The sequence below is a fragment of the Erinaceus europaeus genome, chromosome 4 (assembly GCF_950295315.1).
Source record: "Erinaceus europaeus chromosome 4, mEriEur2.1, whole genome shotgun sequence".
Taxonomy (NCBI): Eukaryota; Metazoa; Chordata; class Mammalia; order Eulipotyphla; family Erinaceidae; genus Erinaceus; species Erinaceus europaeus.
This window is the reverse complement of record NC_080165.1, coordinates 7,880,798-7,903,553: the sequence shown is the minus strand read 5'-3', so window position 1 is coordinate 7,903,553 and position 22,756 is coordinate 7,880,798. Positions and strand designations below refer to the sequence as shown.

The 22,756-nt window shown below is 43.1% G+C and overlaps 1 protein-coding gene across 4 annotated transcripts in view; it reads left to right on the top strand.

Moving 5' to 3' along the window:
* The window catches only part of SHPRH (SNF2 histone linker PHD RING helicase), an 81,134-nt gene extending 58,862 nt beyond the window's left edge, over positions 1-22,272 (top strand). For 2 of the 4 annotated variants that reach the window (XM_060188702.1, XM_060188703.1), the window contains exons 24-30: positions 1,375-1,446; positions 2,293-2,481; positions 16,619-16,711; positions 17,928-18,014; positions 18,645-18,823; positions 20,828-20,908; positions 22,095-22,272. In XM_060188702.1, the coding sequence (XP_060044685.1) occupies positions 1,375-1,446; positions 2,293-2,481; positions 16,619-16,711; positions 17,928-18,014; positions 18,645-18,823; positions 20,828-20,908; positions 22,095-22,191 (798 nt within the window). In that variant the 3' untranslated portion in view covers positions 22,192-22,272. Of the gene's footprint in view, positions 1-1,374; positions 1,447-2,292; positions 2,482-3,881; positions 5,311-16,618; positions 16,712-17,927; positions 18,015-18,644; positions 18,824-20,827; positions 20,909-22,094 lie in introns of those variants that run through there. The other 2 variants (XM_060188704.1, XM_060188705.1) reach the window with 2 other exon arrangements.
* Positions 22,273-22,756: the final 484 nt, after the last annotated feature.

Below are 22,756 nucleotides of genomic sequence, written 5' to 3'. Positions count from 1 at the left end.
AAATACATGTTGATTTTACAGCATCCAGTGGGGAGGGGGAGCCTGTTACACGCGATGTGAAATAAAGCACTAGTAAACAGGAGAAAAAGCAGCCAGATTTTACATTCCAGCATCCTTAGGGCATTGGCTTGAACCCTTGGAGTCACTGGATGATTTTAGTTTAGCTAATCACTGAAACCACAGACTAGACTGAAAACTCTAGTGCCTGCAAGCATAGCATGCTTTCCTTAACTTTTTTTTTTTAAGAGGTTTTGAAAGACTATTGTACTTTGCAGGCGCATAACTAGGTCAAATCAGTAGCAAATCTTTGTTCTACTTCATTGCTTTCCCTTAGTGAGATTTGGAAAAGGACAGTGAAAATGGACCTATATTAAGGAGTGGCATAAATATGCTGCCTCACCCAGTGTCCACCTGGAGCAAATACAGCTCATCATAACAAAGCCTACCTTGGGGCTAGGGCGATGGCACAGCGGGTTTAGCGCACGTGGCGCGAAGTGCAAGAACTGGCGGAGGATGCCGGTTTAAGCCCCCGGCTCCCCACCTGCAGAGGGTCACTTCACAAGCAGTGAAGCAGAGCTGCAGATGCCTGTCTCTCCCCCTCTCTGTCTTCCCTCCTCTTTCCATTTCTCTCTGTCCTGTTCAGCAACGACAGCAATACAACAACAATAACAACAAAAAAACGATAAACAGCAAGGGCATCAAAAGAGGAAAAAATGGCCTGCAGGAGCAGTGGATTCCTAGTGCGGGCACCGAGCCCTAGCAGTAACCCTGGAGCCAAAAAAGAAAAGAAAATTCTGAGAACTTAGCTAAGTTGTGTCATATTTTGCTCTTAATCTTACTTTATGTGATCACAGATAGAATACAGTAACTTTAGAAACTGCAGTAAAAGCTGTTTATCCCACTAGGAAAAGATAGAAACGGCCTGGGGGTATGGACCCACCTGTCAACACCAATATCCAAAGGAGAAGCAATCACAGAAGCCAGACCTCCCCCTTCTGCTCCCCATAGAGATCTTTGGTCCATGCTCCCAGAGGGATATAGAGTGGGAAAGATTCTAAGGGAGTGAATGGATACGGAATTCTGATGGTGGGGTAATTGAATTGTGTGGATATGTACCCCTCTTATCCCACAATGTTGTCAGTCATGATATCACTAATAATATAAAAAATAAAAAGTGGCTTTCATCTTGTGTTCATCCTTCCAATGTTATTTATAAATCCTAGAAAACATAGTTAAATGATATATAGAGTTATTAGATGACTATAAATTTGTTTGCATTGCAACTGCTAGCACTTATTACTGCAAACGAGTTGTAAAAATATGTACATGACTCTTAAATGTAAATGATTTTTTTTTTTATTCTTTTTTGGATAGTCCCAAGACAAAACATCAGGAGGCATTAATCCAGAACCTTGTCCAATCTGTGCTCGGCAACTGGGGAAACAGGTGAAGTCAAAATAGATATTTCATGCGTCCTAAAAGGCTTTCATCTGACATCTTCTGCACTTTCACCGATTTCTGTCTTCATAGAATCTCTCTCATTATAACTCCTCCACTGTTTTTTAATTAGAGATTTAATAGTGATTTACAAGACTAAGAGACTAAAGGCTCTATAATTCCACACTGCACCTGTTACTCAGGTTTAGTGCACCTCACCCTACCACTGATAACCACTGTGGTTCTCACAGAGTCTTAGAGACAGTTTACTACTATACTACTATGGGGTTTGGTTTTGTTTCGTTTTGTTTTTCTCAAGTTCAAGTTTTCAGTTCTCTAAGTTCCATGTATGAATAAAGCCATCCAGTAGCTGTCTCTCACCTCTACTACTTTCTTACTTTCTTAGCATAATCACCTACTTACTTTCTTAGCATAATCACCTCCAGTTCCCTACATTATGTCCCAGAGAATAACACATTGTCATTTTTTTTTCCTGACTGTAACATTTTACTCAGTGGAGTAAATGTATCCTATAACATCTTGATCCATTACATCTTCTTTCTCTCTCCCTCTCCCTCTTTCCTTCCCACACAATTTCTCTCACTCCTATCCTATAAAAGAGAAAAAAAAATAGTATCATTATTATTATGACTTTTAGGGTAAACAGAACTGACAGTAGAAACTTAGACTAGGAAAAGAATTAATTTAAAAATACAACTTAGATTTTCTGATTCAAGGAATATTAATATCACAAAAGATCTAGCCAATGAAATTTATAAGTTCCTTTCTAACTTGTCAGTCGAAGCCATCTCGGATGGTACCTCACTGAGCCACATTCTGTGTTTTCTTTCGTAGTGGGCGGTCCTGACCTGCGGGCACTGTTTCTGTAACGAGTGCATTTCAATCATCATCGAACAGTACAGCGTGGGATCTCACAAAAGCTCCATCAGGTGTGCCATCTGCCGTCAGACCACGTCTCACAAAGAGATCTCCTACGTGTTCACTTCAGAGAAAGCCAGCCAGGAAGAGGACATCCCTGTAAAGGTAAAGTGGATGTGGGAAGCACAGTCGGCAGTAGAGCAGGAACGCGCAGGGAATGAAAACTGGAACAGGGCCGGCTCCGAACACAGCCTGCTCTAAGGCCCGGCCTCTGTCACTTAGTCCGGCCTGCAGGAGCAACGCCAGGACCTCTTCAAACATGCTTAGCTCTGGCTAAGCCACCTGGACCAGAGAAGGCGACAGCCTAGAATCCCCCTTCCCTGTTGGTCTCTATATTATTTCTGTCCATTACAAACCAAAAGTGCTCTGGTTAGAGGTTTCTTCATAGAAAGCCACTCCCTCTCCCCTCCCCACCCCCCAGCACCATTCAGCTCTAGATACCAGGGAAGAGGATGCACCAAGGAAATTTTTAAAAAGTGAACTGGTTGGGAGTCGGGCAGTAGCGCAGCAGGTTAAGCACACGTGGCGCCAAGTGCAAGGACCGGCATAAGGATCCCGGTTCGAGCCCCCAGCTTCCCACCTGCAGGGGAGTCGCTTCACAGGCGATGAAGCAGGTCTGCAGGGGTCTGTCTTTCTCTCCCCCTCTCTGTCTTCCCCTCCTCTCTCCACTTCTCTCTGTCCTATCCAACGACGACATCTATAACAACAACAATAATAACCACAACAACAATAAAAAATAGCAAGGGCAACAAAAGGAGAAATAAATATAAAAAAATAAGTAAATAAGTGAACTGGTTACTGAAGTTAGTGAAAAAGTAGGGAGTGTCCTTTTAAACAGAGTGAACTATACTTTTGAGGTATAGGCAGAAGTTAGCTTTATTTTTCCCCTCACCCTTCATTCAAAATTTTTGGAAAAGTGGTTATGATTTGAAATTCAAACAAGATCTGTAATTGGACTCTCTGAGGGACATTTATTTGATGAAAAGCCCTTTATGAGGCTTTTTTGTTCTGTGTTTTTTTTTTTTTTTTTAATTTTTTATATTTATTTATTTTCCCTTTTGTTGCCCTTGTTTTTTATTGTTGTCGTTATTGATGTCGTTGTTGTTGGATAGGACAGAGAGAAATGGAGAGAAGAAGGGAAGACAGAGAGGGGGAGAGAAAGATAAACATTTGCAGACCTGCGCTTCACTGCCTGTGAAGCGACTCCCTTGCAGGTGGGGAGCTGGGGGCTTGAACCGGGATCCTTACACTGGTCCTTGTGCTTTGCGCCACGTGTGCTTAAGCTGCTGCACTACCGCCCGATTCCTTGTTCTGTGTTTTTTTAAGTATGCTTTTTTTCCCTTCTAACCAACTTTGAGAACAGATCAAGATAATAGACATAATAGAGAATATAGGCCCAAAGCAGTGAGAATCATGAAGCTAGTTCTTCCAAAAGGAAAAGTAGAATCTTTTTTTTTATTAGTATCTTTTATGATCCTTAATATGTCTTCTCATCTATTTTTAAGGTTTGCTCTTTTCTGAGTGAAATTAACTACAGAGCTGCAAGGAATAAGACAGTAATTAGGAGGGCCCCCCCACCCCTTTCTGAGAAAGTTATAATCGATGAAAGGATATCTAGTGGTAAATAAATAAATATACTTCTTTCAGCAAAACTTGACATCCTATCAGTCACACTGCTGCTATCCAGTGTGTGGAGATAAACAGAATCCCAAGATAAAATGAACCCTCACTCACCCCATCCATGTTTATTGGGCGCACACTGTGCCGGCACCATGTCTGGCCTCAAATCTGCAGCATATACTAATGAATAAAGTAGGTCTGAGCGAGACTCTTGTGGCTTGTAGTTTGACAGTGAGAGGAAAGGAATCTGAATGCAAGTGGGAAGCATAGACTTTACGTGGTAAGTTGTGGTAAGTAGTGCAAAGGGCTGTCAAGGCTGGCTTCTCTGAGAAGAGAACTAAAACGTGAACAGACCTGGCAGTTTAGGGAGAGATTGACAGTGACCTTGGTGATCTTGTGGGGAGAAGGTTGCCAAAAGGAAAAAAAAAAAAAAACCCAGCAGAACACACACATGGAAAAGTTTGAGGCAGTTGGGTTAAGTAGCAGCTTGTAGGGAACAAAGGAGAATTGAGTAAGTCTGGAACCAGAGTTGGACCACATGTCAGGAGGTCATCTTCAACTTGGAGAATTCTCTTTGCATCTGAACCGGAAGGCCGTTATGGATAAGAGCAGAGCAGCATTAAAGCAGAGAAATAATCACGATCAAGTCTAACTCTAAAGATCTTCATTTGTTTCCTGCGTTGTTGGAATTAGATCATTGGAAATACAACCGAGGAGGGAAAATTGGAAACCACCCATTGTGGAGATAAAGCAGTTATGTTATGATTACACTGGTGACGGTGGACAGGCATGGATCTGTGCAAAAGCTATTTTGAGTATGACTGGTTAGGAAGATGCAGGGTTAAAAAGAATCAGCTGAAGAGAGATTTCATAGATGATGCTTCTGGTTTCTGATGTGCATAAAATCATGTGCATAGTGGGGCAGTTGCTGCTGTGTGTAAGAGATGTGGGTGAGGAGTAGCAGTGGGGCTGCATTCAGCTGTCTTGTTTAAGTGCAGCCTGGACACATGCAACTCGAAACATAAAATCCAGGGGCACCGGTGTCATTCATACTTGACGTCAACAGAGCTGCATTGATCCCAGGAAAGACACACAAGCTCCTGTTCTGTGAGGGCCTGCAGAATTCTCCAGGGTTGTAGAGACTGAATAAAGGAGAGGTGGTGAGGGAGAAGCAGCTGAAGACATAGTCCAGAAGAGTGAGCTTGCTATCAGTAGAGACCGCAGACCCTATCAGCTGTCACCAGTGATGCTGCAGGTCACTAACTACACTGTTGACCAGTGTGGCTAATGGCTTCCCAAGGAAATGGAGAGGAAGGGTTAAATAGGAAGTGAAAACGTGTTAGTAATGCCCAGCCATTTCATAAATGGAAAGTCTAAATGTAAGTTGTAACCAGGAGAGAAGATGTGCAGAATGATTGTGCTTTTTGTTTTGTTATGTTATGTTTTATGATCAAGGATCCGTGAGTATGTTTAGTATGCAGCCAAGAAGGTCAGACCGCAGCTTAGTCTGCAGCCAAGGAGGTCAGACCGCAGCTGTAGATGAGAGAAGAGATAATCTGTTGCATGCATTTCTTCATAACACAGTGTTGATGTACATAGAGAATTTGGACCATTAAAATCAAATAGCCAGTGTAAGTTGGGCATAAGCAAGTAGGTTGTAGCAGTCAGTGTTCTTATCAGAAAACAATAGTTCTTATTTGGGAAAGGACAGGTATTCTACTTCAGATGTGACTAAAGAGGACTGACTGATGCAAATGGAACAAAAAATACATTTCAAAACCAACAGATGTTAAGAAATAATGTTGTGAGACCTGAATCTTGATTGATTTGTCTTAAGTTGTACTATCTGAAATAGAGGTGTAGAGGTAGAGATTTTGTGAATTGTGTGCCAGAATTCTTTATAATTTTTGGTGTCTGTTTAATGAGAGAGAGAAGAAGGAGGAGGAGGAAGAGAACTAGAGCATCACTCTAGCAGATATGATGCTGGGGATTAACTCAGGACTCTCTGCCACCGACCAGTAGGTGAAAGCGTCCAACCTGGTATAGGGACTGAGCAGAAGGAAGCAACTGCCGTCAGATTCCACGCAGTGCAGTTCAGGAAGGGATTGCGCTCGCCGCCAGTAAACAGCCCGGCCTCTGTAAAGTTGAGTCATGCAGCCCGTCAAAGCAAAGCACCTGCTCTTCTTGTATCAGCTTTCCTAGACACCCAGAGAAGAGCGGGGGACTTACATTTGCTACACTCCGGGGCAGGGACAATAGTATCCACGTAACATTTATTGTGTGGTTTTGTTTTAGACCAGAGCACTGCTCGGCTTTGGTTTATGGTGGTGCTGGGGATCGAACCTGAAGCCCCTGCTGCCTCAGGCATGAAAGCCTTTGAGTAGCCATTAAACTATTGCCCCAGCCCTGTTTATGGTACTCTCTTTTTCTTGGTAGTCACATTCATTCGATAGAAAGTGACTAGTATGGAAACATATAAAACTGAATTGAAAATATAAAAATTCTAAGTTTACAGAATTTACTAATGTGAGCTTTATTTTTCTAAAGATACATATATATTTGTATTTCCTTTTTGTAAACCATTTGACTGAGTGCTGCACCTGCCATGCAAGCCCTGTCTCCCTCTGCCGCGTTCGCACACTGCTTCTCACCACATTGATTTTTGCTTCCTCCCCGCCTTTTTTGTTGCCGTTTGTGTCTGTCATTTCTGCCTTCTGCTGCTTTTCCCTTTCCCTGACTTCTGCCACATTTCTGTCCTCCGTCTGACTCCTTTTTACGCATCTGCTTACTGTTCTTTCAGATACTCACTGCACTCTTCTCTGTCTGTCTGAGGTTGTCTCACTGGATGGACACATCACTGATCTTGGAGTTGAGGTGGTGGTCAACCACAGAGTGAAGATGGCTCTATCTTTGTATTTTTAACCATCCTTTTCAAATTGCTGGTATACTTGTTCAAGCTCTTCCTAAACCTGGGGTTTTTCTTTGGTCGTTGATTACCAAATAGCTGATATTTACTAAACAATCCAAAGAAGTAATTTTTATATCAATAATGTTAAGGCTCTTAAGCAGAGCAAACAAGATGATATCTGCAGAGTGCTTAATCATACAGCTGTTTTCAGATAAAAGATATTGGGGGGCACAGAAATAGACTTAAATAGTGTGGCTTTAATTCCTACGGGCATATTTGGGAAATGAGATTTCACAGCATCTGAAATCCTGTTGACTGACTACAGAAGTGAGGTAAATCTTGAAATCATAGCTGTTCCTTCAGTGGCTACATTTAAACTAGCGTGTGGATCGGATTCCTAAATGACCCTTGCCTATTCCTAAATGACTCCTGGGCCTTCCACAAGGTACATAAAATTCCCCTTTGCAAGTTCTGACAACTGACAGGCATTCAGGACGGTGAAGTAGCCTCCTGGCAGAACAGAATGTCCCACGTGGCATGTGCCCTGTGCTCTAAGTTTGGCTAGGTTTTACAGGAAGTATTTTTGCCAGTGGAAATCTTGACCCTGTGATGGACCAGGTCGCTATCTGTGTCTCAAGTCCTGCTCCAGGAGAAAGTGTGCTATGTGGCTATAACCACGACAGAACGGCACCTTTCCTGCTGAGCTCACTCACATGCCTGCCTGCTTTTCCCTCTGGTCAGATTTCCATGTATTAAGTGATCCACTGACCTTTTTAAATGAAAACTTTTTCTGGCCCCCATTCCTATTGATCTAGAATCTGGCATAGGAATCTGTAGTCTGAATCAGCAAATCTGTTGAAACTAGATGCTTTCTCTAGCATTTTTGTAAAGAAGCAAAAAGGCTGAATTTTTCTTTGTTCAAACTCCTTATAGAGAAGTCTAGTAATGCCGTCTATCAAATAAACCCTATCTTCTTGAGAACCCTATTGCTTTTCTTTACTTTTTGAAGTATTTGTTTCCAAAGTGACTTGTGAAGTCTATCTTGCACTTTCTAAATATAACTGAAATAAACATCTGGGTGGAATAAAATGGCGCAATTCTGTCGGAGCTTAAAGTAGGCATAAAATAACTCGGCAAGTATCATCTACAGATGGTTGTTATTTGAACATACTTGTCTTTATATTTGACATAATACTTGTAGGAGAATGTTAACTGGTAAATTGAGAATATTATTAAATATTTTCATTAGAAAATTGCCAAAAGTAAGTATAACTAAAAAAAAAATTAAAAATAAACCCACTCTACCTACTATCCAATTTAGCACTTGTAATTCTGATACGTTGGTCTTGTGTCGAAGTCAGGAATAACTTTAAGTAAACATGTGGCAGAGACTTGTAAAACATCTATAAATTATCCTTTGAAAGTTACTTTTTGCGGGGCCAGATGGTAGCACAGCGGGCTAAGCGCGCATAGTACCAAGCATAAGGACCCGAGCAAGGATCCCGATTCAAGCCCCTGCTCCCCAACTGCGGAGGGGGAAGGGGGTTGCTTCACAAGCAGTGAAGCAGGGATCTTGCTCTTCCCCTCCCCTCTCAATGTCTCTCAGATCTATACCAAAAAAAAAAAAAAAAAACAGGAAAAAATGGCCATCCGGAGTAGTGTATTTATAGTGCAGGCACCGAGCCCCAATGGAGGCCAGAAGAAGAAAAAAAAAAAAATACTGCTTTTCTACTTTGTGAACTGTAAACTCCGTTAGCATTTGGGAAATGCATTGTTCAGCAAGTGCAAACTTTGTCTTCTTACCAGTTTTGTTTACCGCTGTGTCCTTAGCACCTGGAACAGCAGTTGACATGTCAAAGATACTCAGCCATAGGCTGGAGGGTGGCTGGGTGTGTGCATGGACCAATCGTTAGAGTATTTATGTATCCCTAGAAGTCTTTTTATTCAAACAATTTTGTATTTATTAGACAAATTATAGTTATTGGTTTTGTTTTCGCACATATTAACATGTCTAACTGCAGTTATTGTGCATAATAGTTAAGAGAACGGTGGTGCTTTCACGGACCGCTTATTGACATGTCTAACTGCAGTTATCGTGCATAATAGTTAAGAGAACGGTGGTGCTTTCACAGACCGCTTATTGACATGTCTAACTGCAGTTATCGTGCATAATAGTGAAGAGAATGGTGGTGCTTTCACAGACCGCTTATTGACATGTCTAACTGCAGTTATCGTGCATAATAGTGATGAGAACAGTGGTGCTTTTACAGACCGCTCTTGGGCGATGGTTCCACCTGCAGGGAGAAGCTTCCCAGGCAGTGAAGCAGGGCTCAATTCCTTTCCGTCTCTATGCAGAATAAATAAAATTTAAATTCATTTATTTTTTTTTTGTAAAGATACTTTTTTTTTAATTTATTTTTTATTTAAGAAAGGGTAAATTAACAAAACCATAGGGTAGGAGGGGTACAACTCCACACAGTTCCCACCACCCCATCTCCATATCCCATCCTCTCCCCTGACAGCTTTCCCATTCTCTATCCCTCTGGGAGCATGGACCCAGGGTCATTGTGGGATGCAGAAGGTGGAAGGTCTGGCTTCTGTAATTGCTTCCCCGCTGAACATGGGTGTTGACGGTCGGTCCATACTCCCAGCCTGTCTCTCTCTTTCCCTAGTGGGGTGGGTCTGTGGGGAAGCGGAGCTCCAGGACACATTGGTGGGGTCTTCAGTCCAGGGAAGCCAAGCTAAATTTATTTTTTAAATATTTATTTATTCCATTTTGTTGCCCTTGTTTTTTATTGTTGTAGTTATTATTGTTGTCATCATTGCTGGATAGCACAGAGAGAAATGGAGAGAGGAGGGAAAGACAGAGAGGAGGAGAGAAAGATAGACACCTGCAGATCTGCTTCACCACCTGTGACTCCCCTGCAGGTGGGGAGCCGGGGGCTCAAACCAGGATCCTTCTGCCAGTCCTTGCGCTTCGCACCACCTACGCTTAACCCACTCTGCTAACGCCCGACTCCCAAAAGTTAAATTTAAAAGAATGTGCCGTGACCTGATAGAATATCCATTGAATATTATTTCAGTCTTATGTGAGTGATTAAAGACCCTATGATTCGCCCCAGGCTTATGCTTGAAAAGTACTCTTACTTCATGAGATCAGCCATCATAGAAGAGCTGCACTGAACTGTCACTGTGGCCGTCCTCAGGGTTTACTAGCGCGATAAACAGGCCCACACAGACATGAGGCAGGTCGACCAGTCTCAGTTCACTGAAACTGCAGGGAGCAGTACAGACACATTGAGAAAGTTAGCTGGATTTCAGAAAGTCTATAATAGAAGTAGTCACAGTCAGAAAATTACATGAAATATTATTACAGAAAATAACTCTACATAGCACTAGTCAGAAACAGTCAAATTATTTGCAAGTTATAAACCACCAAAGAAACTTGGAAAGTCTACTGTTTGTCACCTAGTTGTAACCCATTTGGTAATAACACATAATCGAGAACATAGTTCTCTTTTTTTAAATTAATTTATTTGTTATTGGATAGAGACAGAGAAATTGAGAGAGAAGGGGGAGATAGAGAGGAAGAGAGATAAGAGAGACACCTGCAGACCTGCTTCACCACCTGTGAAGCGACTCCCCTGCAGGTGGGGGACCGGGGGCTTGAACCGGGATCCTAACCGGTCCTTGCGCTTTGCACCATGTGCGCTTAACCCACTGTGCTACCACCAACTCCCAGAACATAGTTCTCTCTGTTGGGGACAAGGAGAACTAGATGTCCCACTAGGCTGGGGTTTTTGGAAGATTGTTTAAAAACAAACAAAGTAGTATAGAAAATTCCTTTCTGCATGATTTCAGTCACTATAAACTGTATTCTGTATTATTTGCATTACAGTATATTCACTATTTATAGTGTTCTCTTGACAGAGAAGACCAGTCTGTAGTTACAGATAACAAAATGTAAGTGTTGTAAACACTGTAATACAAAAAGAAAAAACAAAAGGTCATTAACAAAAACTCAGGACATTGGGGGAGGAAAAACTAAGTGACTAAAACTAGCACAAGAAACAGTGTAAGTACATATCCCGTGATGATGCCCTGCTGATGATCAGCCTTTAAAAACAAAAGCTGGGGCCAGGTGGTGGCGCAGCTGGTTGAGAGCACACATTACAGTGCACAAAGACCCAGGTTCGAGCCCCCAGTCCCCACCTGCAGGGGCAGTGCTTTGCAAGAGGTGAAGCAGTGTTGCAGGTGTCTCTCCTTCTCTATCACCCCCTTCCCTCTTGATTTCTGCCTGTCTCTACCCAGTAAATAAATGAATATAAGTAAAAAATCTTAAAAAAGAAAATCTAAAAAAATAAATAAATAAAACTTAAAAACAAAAGTTGTCGGCAAGGAAGACAGAAGGGAGAGGAGAGTGTTACTTCTCACTGTGCATCGTTCTGTTCTGAATGTTTTCACTTCATGAATTATTTTTACTGAGAAATTTTTGTCCATATGATGAGGTCGGGTGGTGGCATGCCCTAGAATTGTGGGGCCTTCTGTACCACCTAGCACAACCGGCCATTTCTAGAGGCAGTTTAGAACATTCTCAGCACAGCACCTTTAAATGCGAATCATCTCACCCTGCATGAGGTTTTCAGCATGCTAAGCCAAGCTTTGGATTTCTGGGCCTCTTTGCTCTTTAAATTTGATCTTTGCAAAAAGTAGTTGAAAGATACCACTGAACCGTCCAAACTTTGATTAAAGACACAATGCTCTGGTCTCTTTCTTGATTGAGTGTGAAACACTATTTATAAAGTGCTGCTGTCTTTTCTTTTGAACATTTAGTAAAAAGTACCTTAGTAAATGGAAAGGCTCATAGTAATTCATTCTGGTATTCGACCTGAAAGTATTTTTGAAAATGAGATTTTGCAAGGAATGTCAGTACTTCGGAGTAAACTCCTAACTTAAACTCTTTTCACTAGTATTCAACGTTCTATTTTTTTGAGATAATTTTAGCCTCTGAAAAAAAGCTATGTCAGTATATCATAACTATTCAATTATAATTTAAAGCCCATATATCCAGAAAAAAAAAATCATGTAAATCCAGAACTTAGTGTTAGAATTGTAAAGCTTTCCCCTATAGTCTTGTCTTCCTAACTTAAATCTAGTATGGCTATTATTATTATTATTATTATTATTATTTGCTTTGTTTTTATTTTTCCCTTTGAGTGTGAAAGCATAAAGGGAACAGTGGTGCTATAAGAATTTTTTTTATTGCGGGGGGGGGGGGTCAATAGTTTATAATACAGCTGTTGACACATAGGTATAGTTTCTCATCTCCCTACAATAGTTGTCTGCAGAGTCTTCTCCACCCAATTCAGGTCTTTTCTCCACCAGGTCTCCCAACACCCTCTCCACACCCAGACTGAGCTTCACTTTGTATTTCCCTTACTGACCTTGTTTCTTAAGCCCCTCCCCCCCGCACCTAGAAGTGAGGTCATCAGTTATTTCTCCTCATTTTGGCTTATCTCACAAAACACGATGTCCTCAAATTCCGTCCCAGATGAGTTAAAGGAGATGAGTTTGTTATTTTTTTTAATGTTTTATTTTATGTTTGTTAGCACTTTATTGAGAGGGTAGCGGTTTACAGTGCAGGTGTTATTGACACATAGCTAGGATCTTTCTTTTCTCTCTCCCCCAACTTAGATCCTTTACCATCATCATGGACCTCGATCCCCAACAGCCCTCTCTCCGTTTCTCTTCCCGTCCTTCCTCCGAGTCGCTTTACTTTGGTACAGTGGGCCACACCCAGTCCACATTTTATATTGTTTTCCCTTCCTGTCCTTGTTTCTTAAGCCCCTTGTATGAGTGACATCATGCGGTACTTTGCCTTCTATTTTTGGTTTGTCTCACAGAACACTCCTTCAAATTCCAACAGAGAAGAGGCAAAGGAGACAGGCTGTTGGTCATTACGCCAGGTCCCCTTCTTCTTCTTCTTCTTCTAGCATTTGCCCTTCTTCCGTAGCCAGTCAACAGCGTCAGGTTGAGCCTGATGTCAAGTTTCGAGACCTCCTTTGAATCTGGAGAGGTGGCAGTCGTTGACTATGTGGGTCATAGTCTGTCTGGAGCCGCAGGGGCAGTTCGGGTCGTCTCTGGCTCCCCAGCGATGGAACATAGCGGCGCACCGGCCATGGCCTGTTCAATAGCGATTGAGGAGGGCCCAATCATAACGTACTAGGTCAAAGCCGGGTTGACGCTTGCAGGGGTCTGTGATGAGGTGTTTGTTCTTGACCTCACCTGACTGCCAACTCTGTTCCCAAGAGACTGGAACAGAGAAGTTCAGTGTAGGCATAGGGGACCAGATTGGGTGACGAGACGTCAAGCGTTGGACAGGGTGGGCTAAGATATCCGCGTATATTGGCAGGTCCGGTCCAGCGTAGACGTGGGAAATGAACTTAGATGATGCCGCATCCTGACGAATATCTGGCGGGGCGATGTTGCTAAGAACTGGCAGCCATGGAACCGGGGTGGAACGGATGGTTCCAGAAATTATCCTCATGGAGGAATATAATTTGGAATCGACCAAGTGGACATGGGGGCTACGGAACCATCCTGGGGCACAGTATTTTGCAGTGGAATAGCATCATGCCAGAGATGATGATCGTAGTGTGGAAGCGCTCGTGCCCCATGAGGAGCTGGCCAGTCTTGCAATGATGTTATTCCTCGTGCCCACCTTTGCTGCAGTTTTTATGAGATGTTCATGAAATGACAGGGTGCGATCGAGAGTAACGCCAAGATAGACTGGCTGGGCTTCATGCCGGATTCTCGTATCGCCAAGCTGCACATTAAGCTCACGCGAGGCCGAGGCATGGTGTAGATGGAAAACAGATGATACCGTTTTTTGCAGTGCTAGGGATTAGTCGCCATTTTTTACAGTAATCAGATATCAGAGACATGTCTTTCGTGAGTGTTTCCTCGAGGATGTCGAACTTGGATGCCTGAGTTGCACAGCAGATGCCATCGGCGTAGATGAACTTCCTTGAAGAAGTTTCTGGGAGGTCATTGATGTAAATATTAAATAGCGTAGGAGCCAGAACAGAGCCCTGGGGGAGGCCACTTGAGACAAGTCTCCATCTGCTAGATTTGTCACCCAGATGCACCCGGAATCTTCTGTTTTGGAGAAGAAACGATATAGTGTTGGCCACCCATGGAGGCAGGCATCTTGAGATCTTGACTAGGAGACCACGGTGCCAGACTGTGTCATAGGCTGCTGTGAGAGCAACAAAGACAGCACCCGTCTTTAAATTCTTCTGGAATCCATTTTCAATGTAAGTTGAGAGGGCCAGGGCTTGTTCGCAGGTAGATCTTCCTGGGTGGAAACCAGCTTGGGCGGGTGATAGGAATTTCTCTCTAAGATGAGAAATACGTGACAGAAGTAGCCTCTCAAGGAGTTTGTAACACACGGAGAGGAGAGAAATTGGTCTATAGCTGGCGGCCAGTGTTGGGTCTTTCTTTGGTTTCAAAACCTCTATAATCTTCGCACGACACCAAACTTTGGGCATAGACTCAGATTCCAAGATGTGGGACAGGAATGAAGCGAGCCACTTCTTTGCCGCGGGACCCAGGTTAAGAATGAGTTCTGGGGTGATGTTATCATAGCCAGCAGCTGTTCCCGGTTTAACCCTCTTCAAAGCGTCTTCCAGTTCAGACAGTGTAAAGGGAGAGAGTTTTGGAGATGGCCAAATGCGTTCTTATTGGTCAATTGGTGATACAGTATCAGGCAGATGTTATCTGCCTACAAGAAACACATATAGCAGTCGATGAAGCTGCTCGATTCACCAGGTCCCCTGATTGCTTAACACTGTGGTCAATTTACATAATTGTTTTGCCTGAGACCCGCCCTGCCTGCAGGGCATTGGTTTAATCCCCACTGGTTAGATGGAAGTTTGCTACCTTCACGCTCTTTTATTGCTCCACCCCCTCTTCTAGCCATTTCCTTTTCCCACTTGCCACTTCCGGTTAAAGAGATACATAAAAGGCGTTGTATCTGATCAATAAAGAGAATTGCATTGCGTTCCCACTCAGCCACGTGTTCCAGAGTCTCTCTCTCCGACAGTCTCTCTTTCCCAACAACAGACGACTTCCGTCATGTTCAACAGTTGAGTGGTGTCCCATTGTGAGTATATGCCGCAATTCTCTTAGCCACTCACTTGTCATTGGGCATCTGGGTTGCTTCCAAGTCGAGGCTGTTAAGAATTGTGCTTCCATGCACACGGGTTTCGATAGATCTCTTGGGATAGGTGTTTTTGTTTCCTTTGGATAAATCTAGGAATGTTTCATCTTTTTGATCAAACTCTTGTGGAATAGCGTGTGTTGTGACAGCACTCTTAGGTAGTATCTCGGTGTTAGTGTCCGCTGTTTGCCAGGTATTGAACTGTATTTTCTCTGGAAATAGATAGAACCCTGCCTTCTTTCAAAGAATGAGGAAATTGAGCACTAGCAAGGCTAGAACCTGGGCTGGGGAGACAGTGTTCTAGGTTATACAAGAAGACTTTTTTACTTGAGGCTCCAGGCTCCCAGCTTCAATCCCTAGCACCACCATAAGCCAGAGCCCAGCAGCGCTCTGGTGTTTCTGTCTCTCGCTGAAATGCGATAAATTCTTAAAAAAGAGAACAAGTTAGAATTTCCTTAAATAGTAGCAGAGTGGAAAGTTGAATTCAGAAGTGTCTCATCTAAAATTCTGTGCCCTTCCTCTCCTTGCTTACACATCCCCCGAGGCATCTTCTAGCGGTTTTCTCATTGGTATCTACAAAAACACTGAGATTCTCTTATTTCTCCACTGGCCCTCTTTTTTTTTTTTTTTTTTTCATACTCTTGAAATGGAAATACTTGCAGGAAAATACAAAGAGCCTTACTCCAGCTGCTAGAAGCTTTTTATGCATCTGTGAGTCACTGTGTTTCTTCATGGTCAGACCCTTCACTTTCTTAGTTTGGAGTGTTAACCTATTGAGTTCTTAACATTCCTAGTGACAGAATATCTGAAAGAATTTTTTTTTTTTTGTCTCCAGGGTTATTGCTGGGGCTCATTGCCTATAAATCCACTGCTCCTGGAGGCTTCCCCCCCAACACACCTTTTGTTGCCCTTGTTGTTTATTGCTGCTGTTGTTGTTACTGTTGGATAGGACAGAGAAAAATCAAGAGAGGAGGGGAAGACAGAGAGGGAGAGCGAAAGATAGACACCTGCAGACCTGCTTCACAGCTTGTAAAACGACCCCCCCCCCCCCCGCAGGTGGGGAGCCGGGGGCTCAAACCGGGATCTCTACACCGGTCCTTGATCTTCGCACCATGTGCACTTAGCCCGCTGTACTCCCGCCCGGCCCCCAAGAACATTATTTTTAATATAAATTCTGGTCAACTCAAGTAACAAAAGTTTTACCTCTAACATCTAACCACTAAACTCCAGATCAGATCCTCAGGTTCCTGTCACGGCCTCACTGACTTTCTGTGTGCCTGGTGGCCACTTCTCCTTGAGTGTAAATCCTGCTGCCTCTGGGTAAAAGAAATCCCAGCAAATACAAAGCGAGAACAGCTGCACATACGTGGGCCTGGCCGTCCGTCGGTTCTGATGCACTTGTAACTCTGTGACTGAGAAGTGCTCTGTGTGGGTTTTTCCCCATCCTGTTGTGAACTGCACTTGACCTGCTGTTTCCTCCTTTCTGCTACAAGGGCAGCCATTCTACAAAAGTGGAAGCTGTGGTCAGAACTCTGATGCGGATCCAGCTGAGAGACCCCGGAGCCAAAGCACTTGTCTTCTCAACGGTACAGTCAGCCTGTCCGTCCTCACTGTCCACTCGGACTCTTTCTTCTCTCTCACCATTTTCTGTTGCTGTAGATTCTACTCAGAATGTTGATTGTTTACCATGTCCACAAAATAACTGTAGGAACATAGGGCTTCACATAATTCCTGCCACTGCATTTCATATGTTTATAATTTGTGTAGAAATTTCCTTATATTAATGAATTAATTGATTTTTTAAAACCATTTCCTTTTTTATTTGTTTGTCTTTAAATATTTATTTCCTTTTGTTGCTCTTGTTGTCTTATTGTTGTAGTTATTATTATTGTTGTGATTGACGTCGTCGTCGTTGGATAGGACAGAGAGAAATGGAGAGAGGGGGAGAGAAAGATAGACAAACACCTGCAGACCTGCTTCACCGCCTGTGAAGGGGATCCCCCCTGCAGGTGGGGAGGGCTCGAACCAGGACCCTTATACCGGTCCTTGTACTTTGCACCACCTGAGCTTAACCCACTGCGCTACCACCCGACTCCCAATTTATTTATTTATTTATTTATTCTTTCTTACTAGACCATTGCTCAGCTCTGGCTTATGGCGGTGTGGGGAATTGAACCTGGGGCTTTGTAGCCTCAGGCCTGAGAGTCCCTTTGCAAATCATTATGCTTTCTACCCCACTCATTAATATTTTAAGTGAAATGTATAACCTCAAGCCTCTTTCATGAATGAAATTAAGAAAATAAAGTTCATCTAACTACCCAGGAAAATGTCTTCATTTTTGGAAGCCAGGCAGTGGCATGCCCGGTTAAGCGCACACGTTACCCTGCACAAGGACCCAGGTTCCAGCCCCACTCCTCACCTGCAGAGAGATGTGTCATGAGCAGGGAAGCAGGTCTGCAGGTGTCTTTCTCCTTCTCTCTCTCCCTGTGCTCTTCTGTTTCTCTCTGTCTCATCAATAAAATAGAAAGAAATGGAAAAAGAAAAAATGGCTGCTGGGAGTGATAGATTCTTAGTTCCAAGAAAATAAATATCTAGAATTAGTTTTCATTTTTCAAAAATATTTGTTTTTAAAGAAACTAGCATTTTAAGATAGAAATAGGTAACGTTCATAATACCACTTTTAAGTTTCATTTTGTTTTTACTTAATTCTAAAGTGCAAAATTTATTTTTAGTCCCCCTACAATTATTTTAGGTGAAAGTTACATATAAATATTTGTTTTCTTACTGTTTTGTGTATTTCAGTGGCAGGATGTATTAGATATCATTTCAAAAGCGCTCACTGAGAACAACATGGAATTTGCACAGATCGGTCGTGTAAAGACATTTCAGGTACACTTGAGATTTTACTTATGTCTGTTGGAGTGCTAATTGAAACTCTTATCTGAACTGTAGTATTTCATGTCATGCAAATCACATACACAGGGTTTGAGTTCTTGATTAATCGTAACATTAACATTTGAAAGCCACTTGGTTATACCTACTAACCATCTTTTCTTAGAGCTGACCTGACGTGCAGACCTTTTCCTTAGCCCCTGGAATCAAGTCCTGGAGATACTGCATCCTGCTGAACTGCGTGCGGTCAAGCTGTCCCTCCATCACACTGACAGGATCACGTGCTGAGAGACAACACACAGACAACTGACAACCTAGCAGTCTTGTCTCCTGTTTGATACTCACTTGAGAAACACTCTCCTTCTCTCTTACACTATAGTGGCCATCTGCATGTGTCCCGTGTGTGTTAAGAGTTCACTGTGTCATAAAGAGCAAAAGAAGTTCTACTTTCCATTGTAAACCAAAGCAACAAGATTACCTTTTTTTTTTTTTTTAATTCCTCATTTTTACATTTAGCTTTCTTAGTTATATTTCCCAGTATACAGTAGGGGACATTTGAAAGATGAATGACTTTTAATTCCTTTTCAGTTGATCCATCTAAAAGTTAACTGTGTCTCTCTCTTGTAGGAGAACCTCTCAGCATTTAAACACGATCCTGATATCAACATCTTGCTGCTGCCCCTGCACACAGGTTCTAATGGGTTAACCATCATTGAAGCGACTCATGTTCTCTTGGTGGAGCCTATCCTGAACCCTGCCCATGAGCTGCAAGCTATCGGCAGAGTGCACCGAATTGGACAGACAAAGTAAGAACTAAAATTCACACCAGGGGGCTGGGCGGTAGTGCAGCGGGTTAAGCGCACGTGGCACAAAGCGCAAGGACCGGCGGAAGGAACCCTGTTCAACGAGCGCCCGGCTCCCCACCTCCAGGGGGAGTCGCTTCACAGGCGGTGAAGCAGGTCTGCAGGTATATTGTGTTTCTCTTCCCCTCTCTGTCTTCCCCTCCTCTCTCCATTTCTCTCTGTCCAACAGCAGCGATATCAATAACAACAACAATAATAACCACAACAACGATAAAACAACCAGGGCAGCAAAAAGGGAAAAAATAGCCTCCAGGAGCAGTGGATTTGTGGTGCAGGCACCGAGCCCCAGCAGTAACCCTGCATGCAAAAAAAATAAAATAATAATAATAATAATAAAATAAAATTTACACCAGTCATGCTTGCTTTGAGTTTCACTGGTAAACAAATCATCATTTAAGCTCTTCATTTGTGTCTGTCAGGACCATTGCATTTTAAATGGCCTTTGTGATCTGTCAATATTCTGTAGTAGTATATGTCTAAAAGGCATTTTGATATTTCCAACTTTCCTTTCCCCAACCAGCAAAGCCCAGAGTTCCCTATCTTTGTGTCACCACCTTCAGGAACTACTCTGAATTCATCTAAGTATTTTCTGAAATACCTAAGACAACTCACAATTGAAGGCACCCACAGTGACTGGGAGGAGTGGACTTTTGTTTCTCTGCAGTAGGCTGTATTGAAAGGAAGGCATGGTTCTCATTTTTTAATAGTTATTTTTTAACTATATAATTATTATTAGAAGACAGAGAGAAACTAAGAGGTGGGTGAGGAAACGGAGAGAGAGACAGACACCTGCAGCGCTGCTTCACCACTTAAGAAGCTTCCCCCCTACAGCTAGGGGACCAGGGGCTTGAATCTGGGGCCTTGCACTTTGTGACATGTGCACCACCACCTGGCCGCTAGCATGTCTCATTTATTCTGCTCAGGTGCAGCTCCTTTAAAAGTTCTTCGTAAAAAATAGAGCCCCACTACATCCACTCTTAAGACATGCTTAGATTTAGTTTAAGGCCCAAAACAAACCTAAGAGTATTTTGAAGTACTTTTAAGTATCAGAAAATTATTCCCCATATATGAGACCTCTCGGTTGTATTGCCACCGGGATGTGAGATGCATTTATGATTTTTGAAGAAAAAGAAAAAACAAACTGCCTTACTAAGCTTACTAATGTTTATTCATTACATAAAAATCAAGCATCTCCGGGTCCCACATTTTCAGGGAAGGCCCTATCGAAGCACATCCTCACATTAGAATGTCTTACCATCGCCTGTCATTTCAAAGGAAATCACAGGGCTGGGTGGTGGTGCACCGGGTCAGGGCTCACATTCACAGGCACACGGAGCCGCCAGAAAGCCCTCAATTCCTCCCGTGTTCAGTAAGGCCCTGTGTGACCGGGTCCTCGCCCGCTTCTCCAATCTTATTTCCGTCTGCCAGCTCCTTTAAATACGCTTCTGCCCCTCAAGGACCTCGAGTTTGTGGCCAGTGTGTCTTTGCTGTTCTCATTCAGCGTCTCTCCCTTCCCACGCCTTTGCTAAAGGTCTTTATTCTCATCAGTCACCCCCCTTCATCAGTCATGGCCTCCCCTCCGTAAAAGGCTAGTTCCCTGACACTAGTTGATTCACCACTAGCGTTCTCTTTTTCTCGATGTTACCTGACAGGACAGGGGGAAATTGAGAAGGAGAGGAGATAGTGAGGAAGAGAGAAAGACAGACAGACACCTGCAGACCTGCCTCACCGCTCATGAAGCATCCCCCCTGCAGGTGGGAAGCGGTGGGCTCGAACCCAAGTCCTTGAGCTTGATCATGTGTGTGCACCACCCGTGCAGTGCCGTCCAGTCCCCATCACTGACTTTTTCTGACTGCAGGACATGAAGTGTTTGGTGCCACAGCAGACAGCATCTGGCAGGCGAATGTAATATATATATTTGAAATCTGTCTGTGCTCTTCCTTCTAGACCCACCATTGTACACAGATTCCTAATCAAAGCCACAATAGAAGAAAGGATGCAAACAATGTTAAAGACCGCTGAGAGGAGGTAGGCGACGGTTGGTGGGCACTGTTCCTCTGTCTCCGTGAGCTTGTCACACGGGTCTAGCTTTGTCTGGTTTCCTGTACGTAGCCCTGCTCAGCTCTTCCCTGCGGTGGTGCAGGGGATTGAACCTGAGACCCTCAGTGACTCGGGCCGTAGAGGTTTTTTACATGACCGTTACGCTATCTCTTCAGACCTTGTATCTGTTTGGAACTTATGTAGGTGACCAGCTAGTCAGCCAAAAGATGCAAAAATACTTTCCTTTAAGAAATGAGTAGCATTTTACATATCCAGTCTTCCTTAACAAATGCTCTAGCCATTTTATATTTGATTTAAAACATTAAAATGGATTATATATTTAAGGGGGCTTCTGTTTTTTGGCACTTTGGATCACTTTTTTTTTTTTTTTTTTGCCTCCAGGGTTGTCACTGGGGCTCGGTGCCTGCACTACGAATCCACTGCTCGTGGAGGCTTTTTTTCCATTGTTGCTGCTGCTGCTGTTGCATAGGACAGAGAGAGGAGGGGAAGACAGAGGGGAGAGAAAGACAGACACCCGCAGACCTGCTTCACCACCTGTGAAGCGACTCCCCTGCAGGTGGGGAGCTGGGGGCTCGAACCGGGATCCTTGCACAGGTCCCTACTTTTCGCACCATGTACACTTAGCCTGGTGTGCCACCGCCCAGCCCTCTCTGAATCACTTTTTAAGTCAGCCCACACTCCCACCTCTCTCAGTTTCTCTCTATCCTGTCAAATTAAGAAGAAAAAAAAAAAGGAAAAAATGGCCACCAGGAGCAGTGGCCGTAGTGTTGGCACTGAGCCCCAGCAATAGCCCTGATGGCAGTAAGAAGAAAAGAACAAACAAGCTGACCAGATAGGAAGAGGGGAATCTGCAGAGTGAGAAACTTAGTAGCATTTGGCAGAAGTTTTACTTAATAGTTGTGCAGGGGAGAAAGAAATCATTTTATGATATACCTCAAAAATATATAGAGAGAGATCTTTACTAATGTTGACAAGATATGGTAATGAGGTCATTTTTTTGAAAGTTTCTTTTGACTCTGGGAAATTAAAAGCAAATACGTAGTTACTATTTAATGATAGTCATATATCCTCGTGTCTTATTATAAGGCTAGACAGGTGATTGGGACAAATTTAGTAATTTATTCCTCTTGATTTCTTTCTGAAAATCCTCAAGTCTCACCAACTCATCAGTGAAGCACTCAGAAGCATCTGTGTTGACTGTGGCCGACCTGGCAGACCTGTTTACCAAAGAAACTGAAGAACTTGAGTGACGTGGTCTTGATTCAGTTCAGACTTTAATATATTTCAAAATTGTCATAGCTAGAAGAATAAAGCTATAAGGTTAAAAAAAAGAAGAAGAAGAAAGAAAGAAAAGAAAAAATCCAGTAGATGTCAGTAAACACTGTTCTTATTTGAAGAGTTTATTTTTAACCATGCATCTTCCTGGTGATAGCTTTTCAACGCATTGTTTCCAAGAAAACTACAATGGAAGAATATTTACTTTCACACACCTCCTAAAACATTCATTTTTTTGTTCCAAAGAACGAATGGTCTATCTGAAGAAATGAAGGGCCCAGGAAGGGGCGTAGTGGATAAAGGGTCTGTCTCTCAAGCACAACTCTCAAGGACTTGAAACGAGAGTTTGACTCCTGGCATTACGTGGGCCAATGTGACCCCCCTGGCCCTCCTCACTCACTGACGAATAGTTTTCTCAAGGCTGAGGAGGTGAGGCCATTAAAAGGAAGAATATGTCCTTTTAGCAAGGTCAGGCTGTCAGAGAATCACAGTCAGTGAGACAGCGACTCGTGTTCTGTACGGCCTGGTGTCTTCAACCAA